At 37.6% G+C, this 18,283-nt stretch overlaps 3 protein-coding genes across 8 annotated transcripts; 1 reads left to right on the top strand and 2 right to left on the bottom strand.

Annotated features, from left to right (window-relative positions):
* Positions 1-434: 434 nt before the first annotated feature.
* LOC103398484 (gastrula zinc finger protein XlCGF8.2DB-like) lies at positions 435-18,215 on the top strand. 6 transcript variants are annotated; one of them, XR_003048998.1, is made up of 3 exons: positions 435-1,060; positions 1,383-1,489; positions 1,994-2,127. XR_003048998.1 is itself a non-coding variant. In XM_008337133.3 (3 exons), exons 2-3 carry the CDS (start codon positions 5,604-5,606, stop codon positions 6,943-6,945), a joined length of 1,143 nt encoding a protein of 380 aa, XP_008335355.1. In that variant the 5' UTR covers positions 4,763-4,849; positions 5,569-5,603; the 3' UTR covers positions 6,946-8,151. The 6 variants fall into 6 exon arrangements, 5 of the variants coding, with proteins under 5 accessions (XP_008335355.1, XP_016886211.1, XP_016886210.1 ...); XM_008337133.3 differs by lacking the exons at positions 435-1,060; positions 1,383-1,489; positions 1,994-2,127 and adding exons at positions 4,763-4,849; positions 5,569-5,703; positions 5,903-8,151; XM_017030722.2 differs by lacking the exons at positions 435-1,060; positions 1,383-1,489; positions 1,994-2,127 and adding exons at positions 4,764-4,849; positions 5,584-5,703; positions 5,903-8,151.
* Positions 8,340-11,973, bottom strand: LOC103398485 (oocyte zinc finger protein XlCOF6.1-like). The gene is made up of 4 exons (XM_008337134.3): positions 11,934-11,973; positions 11,092-11,191; positions 10,759-10,822; positions 8,340-10,583 (listed from the first exon to the last, which is right to left on the bottom strand). The coding sequence occupies exons 2-4, from the start codon at positions 11,095-11,097 to the stop codon at positions 9,325-9,327; spliced, it is 1,329 nt and encodes a 442-aa protein (XP_008335356.1). The 5' UTR covers positions 11,098-11,191; positions 11,934-11,973; the 3' UTR covers positions 8,340-9,324.
* Positions 11,105-15,064, bottom strand: LOC103398486 (zinc finger protein OZF-like). The gene is made up of 4 exons (XM_008337135.3): positions 14,747-15,064; positions 14,157-14,430; positions 11,934-14,063; positions 11,105-11,191 (listed from the first exon to the last, which is right to left on the bottom strand). The coding sequence occupies exons 2-3, from the start codon at positions 14,377-14,379 to the stop codon at positions 12,796-12,798; spliced, it is 1,491 nt and encodes a 496-aa protein (XP_008335357.1). The 5' UTR covers positions 14,380-14,430; positions 14,747-15,064; the 3' UTR covers positions 11,105-11,191; positions 11,934-12,795.
* Positions 18,216-18,283: the final 68 nt, after the last annotated feature.

The raw sequence follows: 18,283 nt of genomic DNA, 5'->3' as shown, positions 1-18,283 counted from the left end.
AATCTACCAAAAAACCATTTAGTGCAGAAAGCTTTTAGTTGTAGTAATTGTGGGAAAGGATTTGTTAAAAAGAGCAAGCTCAAAGTACATGAAAGAATTCATACGGGAGAAAAGCCATTAAGTTGCCCTGAATGTGGCAAAGGATTTATCCAAAAAAGTGACTTGAGGAAACATAAGAGAATACATACAAGGGAAAAACCCTTTAGTTGTTATGAATGCGGTCAAACATATACTGAAAAGAGCACATTAAAGATACATGAGAGAATTCATACAGGGGAAAAACCCTACAGTTGCTCTAAATGTGGTAAGACATTTACAACAAAAAGCAATCTAAACATACATGAGAAAGTTCATACTGGTGAGAAACCATACAGTTGCATTGAATGTGGTAGAATATTCATTCAACAAAGTAGACTGAAAACACATGAGCAACTTTAAATGCCTTTCTACATCTTTATCTTCTTTCTGGGACAATAATTTCATCCTTTGTAAAAATTGAGCAACAATATAGGTCAAGCACATCTATTAACAATTTTGAATTCATGGGTAAGACAGGAATTGATGATAAAGATGAACGCCGTTCTTGTAAGTGAGATCCTAAGAGTACACATACGGTGAGGTGTATTTGGAGTGCTTAAAAATAAGCGCTAAGAGATGAGACAAAATAAGGACATTTCCGTCAAGAAACTGCTCTTATTTTGAAATGTTAGGATGTTCAGCATGAGCACTATTGACGCTAAATTTAGACTGGCCGCAAGCTGCCTTTGTTCTAAACTGCAGGAGGTAACTAATGAGCGCAAAAGTCGTTAACTCTGCGGCAATAGGGTGCGGTAGGTGTCGCTACATTATCCGATTAGTGATGTCGCTGAAGAGTTCCTGCCGCAGGTAATAACGTTGTACGACTACGACTGAAGTCACTACCGAGCGGCCTAAGGTGCTCTCCATGGTTGGGAAGCCCGTGGATAAGAAGTCAGAGTGGAGCGATTATAAGAACAAGTCTGCTGCAGGAGGTCGCTGCTCGATGTCGAGCTGAAGCCCGACGTCAGTCTGCAAGCAGCGGGTCAGTCCGTAGTCAGTGGAGCCGCTACATACAACTGCCGCTAGCTGTAACGCTATGTGCTAGTTAAGCTACGGCCCTTAGCCACTGCTAGATGATTTCATAAACATACATATGTGACAATATGGCGACAACTCCGTGGCCATATTGGTCAGGGCATGGCAAGAACACGTTTATAAACAAAGCAATACTTTTAATAAAAACAAACAAACAACAACAACACTAAAGCAGAAATGATTATAGTTTATTCAGTTCTATTACGCTTTCATTTGTCTATAATGTACACAATAACATACTTAGAATGTACATGTTTTGTCTTTTGTAGGAGGATTCCTCAGTATTAAGTGGAAGACATTTATATTTAACTTCATCAGTTCCTGACAACAGTACACCAATGGGTCAGTGCAGTTCATAAGCTTCAACTTGTCCCAGGTTTGACTGATGTTTCTGTTTTTGTTTTGAGGTTAAACGAGAATCCCAACAGCTTTCAACAATTATGCCACCTCTATAAAAAACAAAACAATAATCTTCGGCATAGATCAAGTGATCGCCTGCAGTAGTTACTTGCTGTCAGAACATATAATGAAGAAGGACTGGGATTCATTCAGCAGCAGAGACTGGTATCATACACTGTAATTCAGAGTATTATGGCGTTCAATACTTTATTTCATAGGGTATTATACCTCCTAAAAACAGCAGACCTGTGACCAAACATATATTGATAGGGTTGGTGACAGGTATAAATATATATATTTATAAATATATATATTTTTACACTGAAATTTGGAGCATTTAAATTGCCAACCATAAATACAGTGCTGATAGCCTAAATTTACATAACGTGTATATAACATGAACATCATAATTGTCTTTTTACTCACTTCTGCAGACAAACAACATCTGATGATGGTCAAACAAGAGGTTTCCTCTGAACAGGTGGACTGGAGTCCCAATGGGGACCAAGAGGAGCTGGACTGCACCTATATCAAAGAGGAGGACGAGGAGGAGGAAGTGTCTATCAAACAGGAGGAGGATGACGTCATTGCTGTGACTGTGAAGACTGAAGAATATGAAGAGGAACCTGAGTCTTCGCAGCATTATCTAAGTCACACAGGGGAGGACAGAGAGGGCGCTGGTGGACCAAAAGCAGCTAAGAATTCAGGTCCAGATGGACTACTAGAGCCTATTACTGAGGATGATTATGAAATCTCATCTGAGACTGAAGACAGCAAAAACCCATCTGAGATTGAAGACAGTGACCATGATTGGCAGGACACATATGGACCATCAACAATGAAAAATCAAACTGTTTCCGCTGACATTATAGTTAATACCGGAGACAACTGTGGCTTCTCTGATTATACTGAAGGATTTGCTCACAAGTCAGTTTTGTTGTTACATGAAAAGACTCATCTAGGGGTGAAATTATGTTGTTGCCCTGAGTGTGGTAAAAGTTTTAGCCAAAGAAGTGAACTAGACAAACATGTAAAAATTCATTCTGGTGAAAAGCCATTTAGTTGTGCTGTGTGTTTGAAAAGGTTTATCCAAAAGTCAAATCTTAAGTCTCATGAAAAAACTCACACAGGAGAAAAACCATTCAGTTGTACTGTGTGTGGTAAAAGATTTACCAGAAAGATTAGCCTAACATCACATGAGAGAATTCACACAGGAGAGAAACCATTCAGTTGTTCTCATTGTGGGAAAAAATTCACTCAAAAAATAACTCTGAAGTCACATGAGAGAACTCACACAGGAGAGAAACCATTTTGTTGCACTGTGTGTGGGAAAAGATTTACCCACAGAGCAAATCTAACATTGCATGAAAAAATTCATACAGGAGAGAAACATTTTGAGTGCTCTGATTGTGGGAAAAGATTTACCCAAAAAGGCGACTTAAAGAAACATGAGCGAATTCATACAGGAGAGAAACCATTTATCTGCTCTGAGTGTGGAAAAAGGTTTACTCACAAGGCAGTTTTAATGTTGCATGAGAAAATACACACAGGAGAAAAACCTTATAGTTGCACAAGGTGTGGAAAAAGATTTACCCATAAGCTTAATTTGATTTATCATGAAAACAGTCACACAGGAGAAAAACCATTTAGTTGTTCTTTGTGTGACAAGAGATTTACTGCTAAGGGGAACCTAAAGATTCACGAGAGACTTCACTCTGGAGAAAAACGATTTAGTTGCTCTGTCTGTGGAAAGAAATTTAACCAAAAGGGAAATCTGAAATCCCATGAAAAAATTCATACAGGAGAAAAACCCTTTAGTTGCTCAGTATGTGGGAAAAGATTTATTCAAAAAAGTGATCTTAAGAAACACGAAAGAATCCACACATAGGACAAACCAAATGTTTGACAGCCTTTTTCCATATTTACTTGGTGCATTAGTTGAGCTACTTCTAAGCTTACACCCTACATTGAAATCTTAAGCAGCTGTTTCAGATGGGTAATTACTCAAGATAATGATTTCTCAAGAGTTGTAGTTATCAAAGGATTAGAGGTGAATTAATTATAACTTATACATGGAAATTACACTTTAGATGACATTGCTAAAAATTGATTGTTTTACAGTGACAGTCCAACACAACTGCAAAGGTTACTTATGGTGAATAATGTTACATTTGAAATAAACTGTTAAAAAAAAAAGTAAAATCAGCAGTAGGTGCTAAGGTACAGCACAGGTTGGTTTTCATACAGAACACAATGCTCTTGTACAGCTGCCTTTTTATGGTGCTATTTTGAGCTGGACAGATCAATCGTAAAGAACCAACACATTAAAATATAACACTGGCTTATACAATCTTCCTTACCAATTGTTGACATCGACTGCTGTGAACCTTCACAGATAATAAAATGTCCCCATTTTTTGCATTCAGCAGTTTATTATATTCTTGACCCCTTCTGGGGTTTGTCCATGAAACACTTTGTAAAGAAAAGAAAAACTTTTTGGCACATTATAGTAGGATTTCCAATGGTAACAGAATTTACCTTGAAGTGACCTATAACTAAACATCCACAGCTTACTTTAACTTTAAATACAATATTCTTAATATAAGAATCGATTTGCTATAATCATTTTGTGACGCATTTGGTGGATGACATCAATTATCTTACGTGCTTACATTACATTACAATTTGAAGAATAAGAAACATTTTTACGAGTAACAAGTAACAACGCCTGTTTGTTGTTTTAAATTATTATCCTCATCTGGCTTTATCAATAGTTTCTAAGAAGTACATAAAACAACCATGCTTTATTATATGTCATATGAAAACTGTTATCTTTGTGCGTTGGACGGCAGAAGGATGGAGGGCTACCTCAATCCACCACAGGTCCCTCAACTTAATAATACGTTACAGATTGTACTTCCTCCACAGAGTATTGTACCTCTTAAGGACTGCAACATATGTTTATATTTTTACACACTGGAATACCCTTTGGACCCTTGGAGCATTTAAATTGCCAAACACAAATACAACTCTCATATTCCAACTTTACATAACGGTAATATATAATATGAACATAATTAATTAAACTAACTCATTAAAAAAGGGGGTGCTAGCAACAACCACAAGAAAACCGAAACAAATGCAATAACAAAAACTACAATATCCGGGAAACGTAGCATGACGCTTCGCAAAAAAGAAGAAGAAGAAATCGCGCGATACCAGGCTCGTGATGACGTACATAATAATAATAATAATTAGTGTGTGTGTGTGTGGAACGAAGAACTTACGTACGTTCCTACGCGCATCCACCAGAGAGATTTCTGCTACGTCGTGAAAGGTGCGCAATTACTTTGTAAAACAGACGACATGTAGCTGGGTGGCGCCGCAATTACTTTGTAAAACAGACGACATAGCAGACGTAGCTGGGTGGCGTTGTTAAAACGGACAGGTGCTACTCTTGATGACTTCTGCTACAGCTACATTCTCGGCACGGATGTTGTCACTGTTCACCCATTGGCTAACAGCGAAAGAGATGCTCGTTTTATAGAAAACTAGATTTTAGCACGACAACAAACGGTAACGAAAGTCAGCTGTGGCTGCCTGAGCTGAAGCCCGATGTCAGGCTGCAAATATTTGGTCAATCTGTGCTTACCTAACCCTCTTTCAAAAGACAACACACAGTTAGCCTATACAGCTTAGCTAAGCTAATAGTAGCTGCGCCACGGGCTTTGGTAAATTGAATTGACGCGTATACGTTGTCGCCATATTGATCCGGGCAAAAGCTGGACGTATACAGAATAGTTTTTTCGATACGAGGATATCAAAGCGAACCGGTGAGTTGTTTTTGTCTGTTTTTGTCACTATATTATTACTACATTCCTGGGGGAAAACATCTCTTGAGGGTTTCTCTGGATACGCTGTTATTTAGAGACTTCAATTATTAAAAATTATGTTAGGACATGGTCCACAAGATTTACAGTTCGCAGATTTGCTTTTGTTATTATTTACAGAGTTCTGCTTTGAACATCTCCAATCTCTTCTGTCAACAACCGACAGTTTTATATTATTTAGGAAAGCTTCCATTTGAGCAAATGAAGAGGGGTGCCAGGGTGGACCAGCGGGAACTAAAGGATTCCCATATGAAGGAGGAAGAAGAGGAGCTGTGCATTGGACAGGAAGAAACAGAAACAGGTAATTTACAAGATGATAGAGGGAAATGTAAAAGGTCTCAAACTGCTGTGGATAAAACAGAAAATGAGCTATTACATAGGTGACAACACAGTGTCTAAAGTTAATATTGGTTAAATTTATAAATTGTTTTTGTTGTTAAGTAAGCTCATTAATACTAAAAATAACCATATTATTAAAGTCTCTCTGCTCTCATATGCAGATGACATGGCAACAACGGTTACTAAAGAAGATGTTCCTATGGAGCCGAGGATGTGGAGACCTATTAAGGAGCAGAAGGAGCCAGTGTTCCCCCAAATCAAAGAGGAGGAGAAGGAAATAAGTGTTCAAGTGGAAAAGGACGATATAATTGCTGTGGCTGTGAAGAGTGAAGAAGAAGAGGAGGAGGAGGAAGGGCACTTGGGTCAACATGAACAATTAGAATCAGAAATTGAAGACGAGAATGAAAACTCGTATGAAACTGAAGACAGTGAGGATTACACGGAAGAACCTTGTGAATCAGCAAGTTTGGAGACTTCAAAGAATAATGGCAGTTCACTCAGAGATGACTTATCTGAGAGATATAGCTGCCATGAATGTGACAAACAATTTGTAAACAAGTTACTTTTGCTAAGACATCAAAGTACTCACTCAGGACAAAAACCATTTAGTTGTGCTGTGTGTGGAAAGAGATTTTCCCAGAAGAAATATCTTCACTCACATAAGAAAATTCACTCTGAAAAGAAACCATTCAGCTGCTCTGTGTGTGGGAAAAGTTTTACCCAAAAAATAACCTTAAAGACACATGAGAGAATTCATACAGGAGAAAAACCATTCTGTTGCTCAGAGTGTGGCAAAACATTTAGAAGAAAGGATAGACTTGTAGTACATGTAAGGCATCATACAGGGGAGAAACCATTCTGTTGTTCTGAATGTGGGAAAAGATTCACTCAGAAGAAATCATTGAAGTCACATGAGAAAATCCACACGGGAGAGAAACCGTACAGTTGCTCTGTATGTGGCAAAACATTTGCCCATAAAATAAGTCTGACGTCACATGAAAGAATTCATACAGGAGAGAAACCATTTAGTTGCCAACAGTGTGGCAAAGGTTTTAGAAGAAAGGATAATTTGGTGATTCACATTAGAAACCACACGGGAGAGAAACCATTTAGTTGCCAACAGTGTGGTAAAAGATTTACTCAGAGAAAGTATATGAAATTACATGAAAAATCTCATGTAAAGAAACAATTTAAGCAAAAGTAAAAACAAACAACAAACGTGTTCACTTCAAATGTAAAAAAAATAGTGGCCACTGCTTAGTGCAACATTTTTTGCTAAGCTAAGAATGCTCAGAAATTCAGGCAGGTGGACGGATTTGTAGATGAAACTGTAGCTCTAAAAATGAACAAGGAGTGGCTGTTAAATTTCTGTGACTAATGAAGAATAATGTATTTGCTGATCTGAGACACTCAGACACTGTGGCTGTTCAATGCTACACAATCAATGCTACACTCAGTGTGATGGAACCGTTTAACGCCTACAGAGCGCAGCGTACCGTTTACTTTTAATTAATCATTCACATGTAGAAGCGGTTGATGCCTTAACCGCGTGATGTAAGTGGTCCTTGAAAATAACTATTTATTTCAAACCTTATGTAAATACATTAGTTCTGCCAATGCAGCAGTATTGATCATCAGACAGATGAAAGGAATGACTTCAACAACACCACACAGCCAGTATTTGTATGTACATTTAGTGGTTGTGCTTTTTAGTTAAATATTCATACTTAATACAAATATCTTCATACTTAATAAAATTTTTAAAAAATGGTACAGTTTTATGGCACATGATCCACCTAGTATTTCAGGTGCGAACATAGCTCACATTGTGACGTATAATTTTCAGTTGATCTCACATGGGGTCCATTTGGACATTTTTCTGCTTGAATTTAGTCATATTTTGAAGCACATACTGTAAAAGTGATGTAGGTACAACTTCAAATAACTGTAAATTGTAAAACAGCAGGCACACTTGTTAACAATGTTCATATTTTAAAGTAGCTGTATTTTTTTCATTAAGCAATGCCCTTTATCTGAACCTTGTATAGCAACTGATAAAGTGATGAGGCCTGTGACTCTTGTTTAAAAAATAATGCTATTTTGTTTTTTCACAAGAAAAGAAACATGTCTTTACAGTTTTCAACTTTTTAATGTACTTGCACTTTCCCTTGTTCTGGTCTCAATCCCTGGTTTGTCCTGTAGGTGGTGCTCCTCTGGGGTGTTGCTTTTCTTACTCTTCTTCTTTTTCTGCTGCTTCCTGCTACTTGTCAATCAACACACGGGGAGACAGACTACTGTAAATGAAGCAGATGAAATGTAAATAATTCAGCTTTATTCAGTTGTTGGTGAAACTGTGATTACACTGTACCATTCAAATATATGAAATAAATGTTTTTCTCCACATTGAAAATTTACAGAGACATACTTTTTTAACAGCCTGCTCTTACAGTAAAACAAGTTTTTAACAATTAATTTGTTATAAATAAAAATGCTGCTTTGTTAGATGATATTTAATACATGTTTCACCGGGACCAAGCTTTAAAAATGAGTTTCATTTTCTGGCAAAGTGTTTATGTTAAAAGAGAGGAAAAAAATCTAGAACAAATTAATTTATTAAAATTGAATAATGCTGCAACCACATTTGCAACATTTCAAAGGTGTGTTGAAAAATACATTTTCAAGTATAGTTCTCATTACCTCTGGCTGCTTATGTTACATTAATTAAAGCAGTTAAGTACCTATATAAAATCTATGTGCATTTTAAATAGGTACGTCAGAAAGTAATATTAAGTAAGGATTCAAAAGTTGCCTTAAAGTGTTGTTTTCCAATGGGTTGTTTTCCAGGAAAACCAGAGTTCACTCTTATGAACAATACCAGGACAGTGGTAAAATGTAAGATTATTTACAATATACAATATATAAATTACAATTACTGTATATTAATTGATGATAGCATCACCAATTACGATCAAATATCTGACCAGCATAAATCAGAATTAAACACAAACATATACTCATAAATACCCTCACATACGCATATTCTGTTGTGTTGCTATAAGAATAACCAATGTAAAACAATATTTGACTCAGCAGTACAGGGAAATGTCTCGCTGAATAATTTAGCATTATTCAGAGTCAGATGTATAGAGAAATGTCAATCCGGCAAACGGGAATTTGAAATGTTTGTTAACCAAGTTCAGGTAAGGAAAACAGAGTTGGCCAATCAGAATGTTCCCATTAGCCTTTTGAATCCCAGTGATCACTTGGACATGAGCAGGGGACATGACATGTTCAAGGGTAAGTCAAAATGTTTGGAGACAGATTCAGAATGTTTTCACATTTAGCCCCACAAACCTCAATGTTCTTAAATACACAGTAACATAAATCCAGCATGAAAAGACATGCTTTCAGTCAGAATGCATGTTTGCACAACACTAGAGTGTAAACAGTATGGAGTGCCTGCTCCAACTACTTTGTTTTCTTAATTTTCTCTCCCCATGACATTTGCCATTTTTACTCCTATACAAATACACTTAGTTGTAACCACAATGGCCTTTAATTTGGTTACAATGCCAACAAAAGCTTACTTTCCAATGTGTGTGACCTCGTGCATCACCAAATCATTCTTTTGTCTAAACATTTTACCACATGCAAAGCAGTGAAAAGGATTCTGTTCATGTTTTTTCTCGTGTGTCTTTAGGTTGCACTTTTCGATAAACCTTTTCCCACATTTGTAACAACTAAATGGTTTCTCTCCTGTATGAATTTTCTCATGTCTTCGAAGATCACTCTTTTGGATAAATCTTTTTCCACATTCAGAACAAACAAATGGTTTCTCTCCTGTGTGAAGCTTCTCGTGTATCTTTAGATCACTCCTTCTAGATAACCTTTTACCACACTTGGAGCAACTATAGGGTTTCTCTCCTGTATGAGTTCTTTTGTGTACCTTTAGGGACCCTTTTTCAGTGTATCTTTTGCCACATTCGGAGCAGGAAAAAGGTTTCTCTCCAGTATGAATTCGTTCATGTCTACTTAAGTCACACTTTTGGGAAAATCTTTTACCACATTCAGAGCAACTAAATGGTTTTTCTCCTGTATGAAGCTTCTCGTGTATCTTTAAATTGCTCTTTGTAATGAAGCTGTTTCCACACTGGGAGCAACAAAATGGTTTTTCTCCTGTATGAATTGTCTGGTGTGTCTTTAGCGTGCTCTTATCGGTATATCTTTTGCCACACTCAGAGCAACAGAATGGTTTCTCCCCTGTATGAATTCTCTCATGTTTCCTTAAAGAGCTCTTGAGGATGAATCCTTTCCCACACTTCTCACAACTAAAGGATTTTTCTCCAATGTGAACTTTCTCATGTATCAGTAGAAGTGACTTATAGGCAAAGCCTTTACCACATTCAGAGCAGCTAAGTTTCTTGCTACCTTTACCATCCACATCACTGGACAGTGTTTTATTTTGTACTATCCTTAAACTTGGTGGTCCACTGTTGGACGCCAACTCATCTTCACTGTCTTCAGTCTCAGATGAGACTCCTGTCCGTTCCTCAGCGTCAGGTCTGAAGTGACCTGAGTATGTAGCTGTTTCTGCCGCTCCATAGTCATCTCTGTTGTCCTCAGTGTCTTTCTCGTGATCAAGCTGCAAGAAGTCTGGTATCTCTTCATCATCTTCACCTTTCACTATGACAGCAATGATATCAGTCTCCTCCTGTTTGATGGCAAATTCCTCCTCTTCAACCTTAACATGAGGATGCTCAGTCTCTTCATTGTTCACAGTGAGTCTCCAATCCTGGTGGACAGGGGAAAGCTCTTCTTTGATGACTGGCAGCTGCTGGTCATCTGTGAAGACACCAAGCAGGAACATGCTTACAGACAGTTTTATTTTCTCCTGCTTTCCGGTAAATGAGGTGTTACTTAAAGTGACCTGCAGTATTTGCATGTTTCAATTTTCCTGAACCACAAATTAATTCTAACTTATATTCACACATAGCAGATAGTAAAGTAACATCTTTACCTTTAACTGTTCTCAGATGATTAACCCCCATCTCTGTACTGACAGACTTCAGGAAAGGCTTTTCCTATATTAAAATAAAATTCATATTAATTGTAAAGAGCAAAAAATAAAGAGTACTGTAAAGAATGGGTGGCTAGATGTGTGATTCACTTCACCGATGTCTTCATTCAACTGAAATAATTTGGACATTGTGTATTATGCGATGCAGCAACTTAAGCTTGAACTGTTTGCTGTGCGCTTGATTTTTCCATTTAAATGCCTAAGCAAGGAATTAGTATTTTTCATTGTTTTAAAATATTTCTTGAGAGAAAAAAAACGAGCCTCCTTCTTCACCTCCATCTTCACAAAAGTGTTGCCAGACGCTGATGAACGAGGGCGCCCCCAACTGCACTACTTTGGTATTACTTGGTTGGAAAGCGTAGGACAGTTTGAGCTGCAAAAATATGAAACAGACAAAACAAATTCAATGCCTGGTTCAGCACCAAAAACTTTAATGAAGAGAGTAGGACAACAGTGTACCTCAGTTCCACCCACACAGGAAACAAAACCAATGGCTATGACGTATTGTAAAAGTAAATTGTTTGTGATAGAGATTTAAAAAGTAAAAAAACAAAACAACAAAACCTGTAGACATTATAATTTTTATTTTTTTTAAGAAAATGAAATGAGACAGCTTTCTTTTTTTAAATAAAAACAGCCTCCAGAAAAATTCACTAATTTCTTCGTCCGAACATCGGACTTTAGAACAATCATATGTAGCAAAAAATCAGTTTTCTTCCATTCCATCCATAAGATCGATGAGATCGGGAGGTTGACTGAGTAATTCCAAAATGTTCGGTCCAGATTCTCAGCGCACTGCTTGGTGTTTTCTTTAAGAATTTTAGGATTCCGCTCTTTTTCACAATGCCTTCCAATTTACGGTAACTTCATCTTTCTGCCAGAGTTGACACTATTGCCCCAAATCGTTCGGATTTCACAGATGAGTTAGGCAAAAACCAGTAGAACAATTCTTTAATGTTTTGTTTTTCCACGTTTGCTCGCAGCCTGGTGAAACGTCAATTATCTATCTCTTATGGATTGTCAATAATTGCAGTGACAGACAACGAAGACGACTTATATAACAAACATAAAGTGAGTTACTGGCCTTTGGTCCGCTTCAATGGACATACACTTACCTGCTGGCTCAAGGTTTCAGCTTGGCACAGAGCCGCATCCTCTGGTGACAGGTCTCCCACTGGGACCGCTTCACGAGGTCTTCAAACACAGGCCCAGTCGGGGTCCCTCCCACGTCAGCCGCCCGGTTAGAGGTGCCGTCATATGAGCCTTCTTGGTTCGACTCTAAAATACAACGTTTTAAGCGAAGGTGCTCACACTTTCACCCACGCAAAAAGTCTACCGCAGCCAGTGAAGGGAGCAGCAGCAGCGCCGGAAACAGCTTTTCGCGACTCGGGATTTTGCTACAGCGCTACCTATCGTTTGGATGACTTAAACCGCATTTTCCGGGCCACAATTTTAACATTATTTTTTTCAAAATGTAGAATAAAAACAAAATAATAAAACAAAAACTTTTTTATGTATTAATGTATTTTTAAATTATTTACACATTTAACATTTTATGTCTCAGCAGTCTGGATGACACCCACACAAGTGGATTCTTTATTGATCTTTAATGAGGTTAAAAAGGAAGCACATCAGTTTCCTTATACAAATCTCAACCAAAGTATGTATGTTCTCTTACAAAGTAAATGTATAGTATTTACTTATTTATTTAAATAAATAGAAATAGCATTGAAGCGAGGGTCTGCAATGCTTGTTTTTTTTTCAAGAGCAACACCAAGATTTATAATTGAACATGAAAACAAAAGAGCTTGAAGCACTAGGCTCATTTGGACATCACGCACATTATCAATGTGCATGATTTATGAATACAGTTTTGGCAAATATAAATTAAATAAAATGCAAAAGATTTTGCCAGCAGAACTATTTTAATTATTTCTTAAGTAACGTACGTGTAGCATTTATACGATATGGTTTCTCTTATGCATGAATTTTCTCATGTTTCCAAAGACTGGCCTTTTGTGTAAATTTCTTACAGCAAACAGAGCAACTAAAAGGTTTTTCTCCTGTATGAACTCTGACATGCTTCACTATTTCATCCTTTCGTCTGAAACTTTTTCCACACTCAGAACAACTAAATGGTTTCTCCCCAGTATGAAGTTTCATATGCATCTTCAGACTACTATTTTTAGTAAATTTTATACCACATTCAGAGCAACTAAATGGTTTCTCTCCTGAATGAAGCTTTTCATGAATCTTAAGACTGCTTTTATACATAAAGCTTTTACCACATTCAGAGCAACTAAAGGGTTTCTCTCCGGTATGCGTTGCCTCATGCATTTTCAAAGTGCTCTTTTGACGAAATTTTTTTCCACACACAGAACAACTAAAGGACTTCTCTCCAGTATGAATTCTCAGATGTATCACCAGTTCATCCCTGCGTCTAAATATTTTCTCGCACTCAGTGCAACTAAATGGTTTTTCTCCTGTATGAATTCTTTTATGGATTTTCAGACTGCTCTTTTCATTAAATCTCTTGCCACAATCACAGCAACTAAATGGTTTTTCACCTGTATGTAATCTCATGTGAATCTTTAGACTGCTCTTTTGAGTAAACCGTTTCCCACACTCAGAACAAAGAAATGGTTTCTCTCCTGTATGAGTTATCTTGTGTATTTTTAGCTTGCCCTTTTGTGTGAATCGTTTTCCACATTCAGAGCAACTATATGGTTTCACTGCCAAGTGAGTGTTCTCGTGTATCAGCAGAAGTGATTTGTAAGCAAAGGTTTTACCACATTCAGGACAGCTCAGGTTCTCACTGGTGTTCACCCTTACGTCAGTGGTAACAGTTTTGTTTTTCACTCTTTTTAAACTTGTTGGTTTACAGCTCTCCTTCCAATCATCCTCACTGTCTTCAGTTTCAGATGAGGCTGCAGTCTTGTCTGCAGCACCAGGATCTAAATGTTGCTCTGGGCGCGAGTTCCTTGTCTGTTCTAGTTTTCCACCGTTGTCTCTATTCCTCCGAATACTACTGTGAAAAGGAGACACTGAAGACTCTTCAGAATTCTCTTCATCTTCATCGCTCCTCACAGTAACAGCGATAATATAACCCTCTTTCTGTTTGATGCAGAGTTCCTCTTCTTCCTCTTTGATTTGTGGGCACTCTGGCGTCCCCTCATCCATACGAGCTCTCCTTTCTTGCTTCTTAGAGGGAACCTTCTCTTTAAACCCCAACAGCAGCTGATCATCTGTACAGAAAAAAAAAGGCAATTAGATTTGACTGTCATCTTGGACGATTTAACTCATTTTCTCAGCATGTAGAGCCACATGTCTGTCTGGACCTGAGTTCCAAGCTGGTTCTGTTGCTCCAAAACCTTCCAAGTTCTTCTCTTTTTGGCTCTGATAATGGAACTGTATGGACTCAGGGCACTCTTCATCTTCTTCAGATTTTATAATCACAGCAATTATATCTGTATCCTTGTGTTTGATGCACACTTCCTCCTCTTCATCTTTAACATGAGGGTGTTTTGGCTCCTCCTGGTGCACACACCCACTCCACTCCATCCGTAAAGAAGTTTCTTTCTTTCTTTCTTTTTTTTTAATCACCAGCAGCTGCTAATCACAGAAAACAAAAGAAAGAAGGCATACACGGAATTACCAGTGATGGTAGGAAAAAACGTGTGTGTGTTTTCAGTATCATTATGAGTAAACACATTGCTGTTATAATTGTTGACAATACGACCTGCAAAAAAAACCTCACAAAAAAGGCACAACAACTGGTGCTATCGGTTACATACCAGAAAAACAATCTTTCTACAAACAGCTAGGCACAACGCAAAGCACTCGAAGGTATCATACAGGCATTAGCTTAGCAAATAAGCCTCAGTAAAATGTTGCTGTTTATTTCAGAATATTGTAAACAGGGACAAACCTGCTGGGTTATGTCTGACGTCGTGTTTTGGCTGGGACTGGTGGCCGTTCCGTTGTGACTGCTTTACTGTCTCCGTAGTCCTCTGCGGTCAACACAAACACTGTGAGTTTCATCCAAACCAAGGTAGTCTTCTCCCAACTTTGTGCCTCAGTTGTTATCTACAAAGAGCGTTAGGACTGGAGCCGTTTCGTCCACAGTCTCCACATGCAGCAACGCCAGCGCTGCAGCAACAGAACGCCATAAATGCATCTATTTAGAGTAGTTTCTAGTAATGAGACATCCCAGAAGCTGCACTGCATGTCCCACAGCGCATGACGTAATCAGCAGTGACCGCGTTCACGCAGGCGATATGCGACGATACGTCGACGCGTTCGCCATTTTGGGGAAGTCCCGTCCACCGCGTAAACGAAATAATGTTCATCAAAACAATTTACATTTATTTGCATAATGTGTTAGTTCTGCCGACGAACCGATGAAACCAGAATATATGATGATAAAGTTAACTATATTGTTTCAGCATAACGTTCAAAAAGAATTACTGTAAAAATAACAGGTAATTAGTCAAAATACATAAAGATAATCATAACGAGTTTTAAATTAATTTACACGTGGCTGTGTTACAATTATAACACAATACCAATATTCTTTTTCGCGAAACAAGTTATGATTATGCTCTTATTTTGAAATGTCCGGATGCAGAGGCATACCTTTGTACTAGTTACTTTGTACCAGGCGATTGTTGTTGCTACGACTAGTGAAGAGTAAGTGAAGAACGGCGAGAATTGTGCGGTGTGTTGCTGCTGAGTTTGTAAATATGCGGGCTGCTGCTGTCACTGTTGCAAGGAGAGAAAAGGAGAATTGATGCCTTAAGACTGGCGCCTGTCCTGGGTTTATAGTGAAAAAGATGTTAGCTGTGTTTAATGAAACAGATCAGTACGAGGGCAGCAGAGAACGCCCAGAGCAGGAGATCTGCAGCCAAAGGAAGCCGTCTGATGCTTACCCAAACCCCGGTGGCAGGTTGAGCACAACAGGTCAGTTCCCTTGCGTCGAAAACAAAAGCTAAGCAGCTCTTTGCTAGCTAGGCTTGTGCCCTTGGTGGCCGTTCTCGTTAGCTTTGGCCGATTCATAAACTGCATGTAACAACTGGATAGAGACATTATTGCACACCAGTCAGTCCGGAATTGAAACATTAAACCGTCTTGGCTTGGTTCCATTCGCAACTCCCAAGTCTTCTATTAGTCATAACTGTTTATGTAAATTGTTCCTTTATTTTTAAATAAAGGAACCACATGTTCCTTTATTTTTTAAAGTTGTTGTGTGTAAACGTCACCAAGATGACTTAGAAATTATATAAACATTGTTTGTAATTCACATTTATTTGATTTTTATTGTAAATAATTCAAATATATTCATTTAAATACTGTTTTCTGAGTTAACATAATATAATCTTCACGGATTAGCTTTTTAGTTTTTGAATTTGCTTTGAAAAAATACAAATCTGTTGAAGAAATGTTCCCAATAAAATTCACAGTCTGGAGATTTTTTCTTTAAAGCGTTTTGTTTTTTATAAGCTATAAACTGTTGAAATAAACACTGGTAAATTTAGAGTTTAAGTTTCTAACCTGTCCTACAGGAGACCCGACGCTGTGTGTTGTTAAAGAAGAAGTTCCCAAAGACCTGTTGGAGTGGAGGGATAATGTGGAACACGAGGAGCAAAATCTCCCTCTCATTAAGGAGGAAAAGGAGGAACTGTGTATCAAACAGGAGGAGGCTGATGTCTTCACTGTGGTCGTGAAGGGTGAAGAAGTTGATGAGGACCTCACACAGCTTCAGAGTCAGACTAAGAAGAACAGGGGGAACTCTGGAGAACCAGAAACGGCTAATGTCCTAGGTTTAGACAGACCTGATGGATCAAGTGCAGAGGATAAGAATGAAGATTCATCCGAGACAGATGACAGTGAGGATTATAGAGAAGAGACTGGGCAACAACCAAGTTCAGAGAGAAAAGCAAGTCTCTTTACTGATGTGAGCGCTATCATTGCTGGGAAACTTAAATGTTCTGAATGTGGCAAACAATTTGCCCGAAAGTCAACTCTCCTGAGACATAAAAAAATACATTCAGGGGAAAAACCATTTAGCTGCACGGAGTGTGGCAAAAGTTTTACACGAGCTGATGAAAAAGTAAAACATGAAAGAGTTCATCTTCAAAAGGACAATCTACGGACCCCTGAGAAACAAACAAAAGAGAAACCATTTCATTGCTCTCAGTGTGGCAAAACATTTAGCCAGAAAAGCAATCTGAAATTGCATGAGAAAATTCATACAGGAGAGAAACCGTTCAGTTGCTCTGAATGTGGAAAAAGCTTTATCCAGACCAGTACTCTAAGAGTGCATAAGAAAATTCACACAGGAGAAAAATTATTTCGTTGTTCAGAATGTGGAAAGAGTTTTATCCAAGTGAGCACTCTCAGGACACATATGAAAATTCATACTGGAGAAAAACATTTTATTTGCTCTGTGTGTGGGAAAAAGTTTACCCAGAAGAGTCATTTAAAATCACATGAGAAAAATCACACTGGAGAAAAACCCTTTAGTTGCACCGTCTGTGGCAAAGGATTCATTCAAAAAAACAGTCTAATGTCACATGTAAAGGTTCATACAGGAGAAAAACCATTTAGCTGCTCCGAGTGTGGGAAACGTTTTACAAGAGCAGAAGAAAAAGTTAGACATGAGAAAATCCATTCAGGAGAAAAACCATTTAGTTGCTTTGAATGTGGTAAAAGGTTTATGAGAGCAGATGAAAAAGCAAGGCATGAGAAAATACATACAGGAGAGAAACCTTTTAGCTGCTCTGAGTGTGGTATAAGGTTTATTCAGAAGAGTCATTTAAAAAGACATAAGAAAAATTCATGTAAACGAAACCATTTAGTTGCCCTGAATGTTGAGCAGACAAGTTGGTAAGAGTTAACATGAGGGAAAAAAATAGAAGATTAAAGATTAATTAATAAGAGTCAGAAAAGAAAAACAGCATTTATAGTAAAATGTGAAATGTGATTGTTGCCTGTCTCAAAATAGTCAAAACTGATCATAACATATAAGTTATATCTTTGCAAAAAAAAAAAAAAGTTGTTGTAACTAAGGTTACGTCAGGAACTTGAGCCAAAATGTTCCTGAAGCATATTACAAAGGGACAAAATCTCCCTGGATATCCGTAGTTTGTACAAATTTGTATAATAATATATTTTATAATATTTATTTTTTAATTTGGATTTCAAAATATGTTTGAAATATAAACCATATTTGCATAGTTATTTATCCCTATATTCTATGTAATAATTAATTGGTTTTGTTTGTTCTAAAACATTACAATTAGAGCTCTTAGTCCAAATGGTTTACTAGATAGGTGTAATGGGGCATTTGGGTCACATATATAACTTATGTACTAATAAAAAAAATTAATATGTATTTATATATATATCTTTTTTGTATTTATTCAATTGCTCAGTTTGTGGTCCTTTTGCACTTTTAATATATTCT

The sequence above is a fragment of the Cynoglossus semilaevis genome, unplaced genomic scaffold (assembly GCF_000523025.1).
Source record: "Cynoglossus semilaevis isolate Cse_v1.0 unplaced genomic scaffold, Cse_v1.0 scaffold1699, whole genome shotgun sequence".
Taxonomy (NCBI): domain Eukaryota; kingdom Metazoa; phylum Chordata; class Actinopteri; order Pleuronectiformes; family Cynoglossidae; genus Cynoglossus; species Cynoglossus semilaevis.
Note: the sequence above shows the minus strand (reverse complement) of the source record. Positions and strands in the feature narration are given on the sequence as shown.

Coding starts and splice junctions, on each gene's coding strand:
- LOC103398484 (XM_008337132.3), top strand. CDS start 15,651: ATGTTAGCTGTGTTTAATGAAACAGATCAGTACGAGGGCAGCAGAGAA. Junction 15,778..16,379: donor TGGCAGGTTGAGCACAACAG/GTCAGTTCCCTT, acceptor CCTGTCCTACAG/GAGACCCGACGCTGTGTGTT.
- LOC103398486 (XM_008337135.3), bottom strand. CDS start 14,379: ATGGAGTGGAGTGGGTGTGTGCACCAGGAGGAGCCAAAACACCCTCAT. Junction 14,064..14,156: donor AGAACCAGCTTGGAACTCAG/GTCCAGACAGAC, acceptor TTTTCTGTACAG/ATGATCAGCTGCTGTTGGGG.
- LOC103398485 (XM_008337134.3), bottom strand. Junction 10,584..10,758: donor TCATCTGAGAACAGTTAAAG/GTAAAGATGTTA, acceptor GTGTCTTCACAG/ATGACCAGCAGCTGCCAGTC.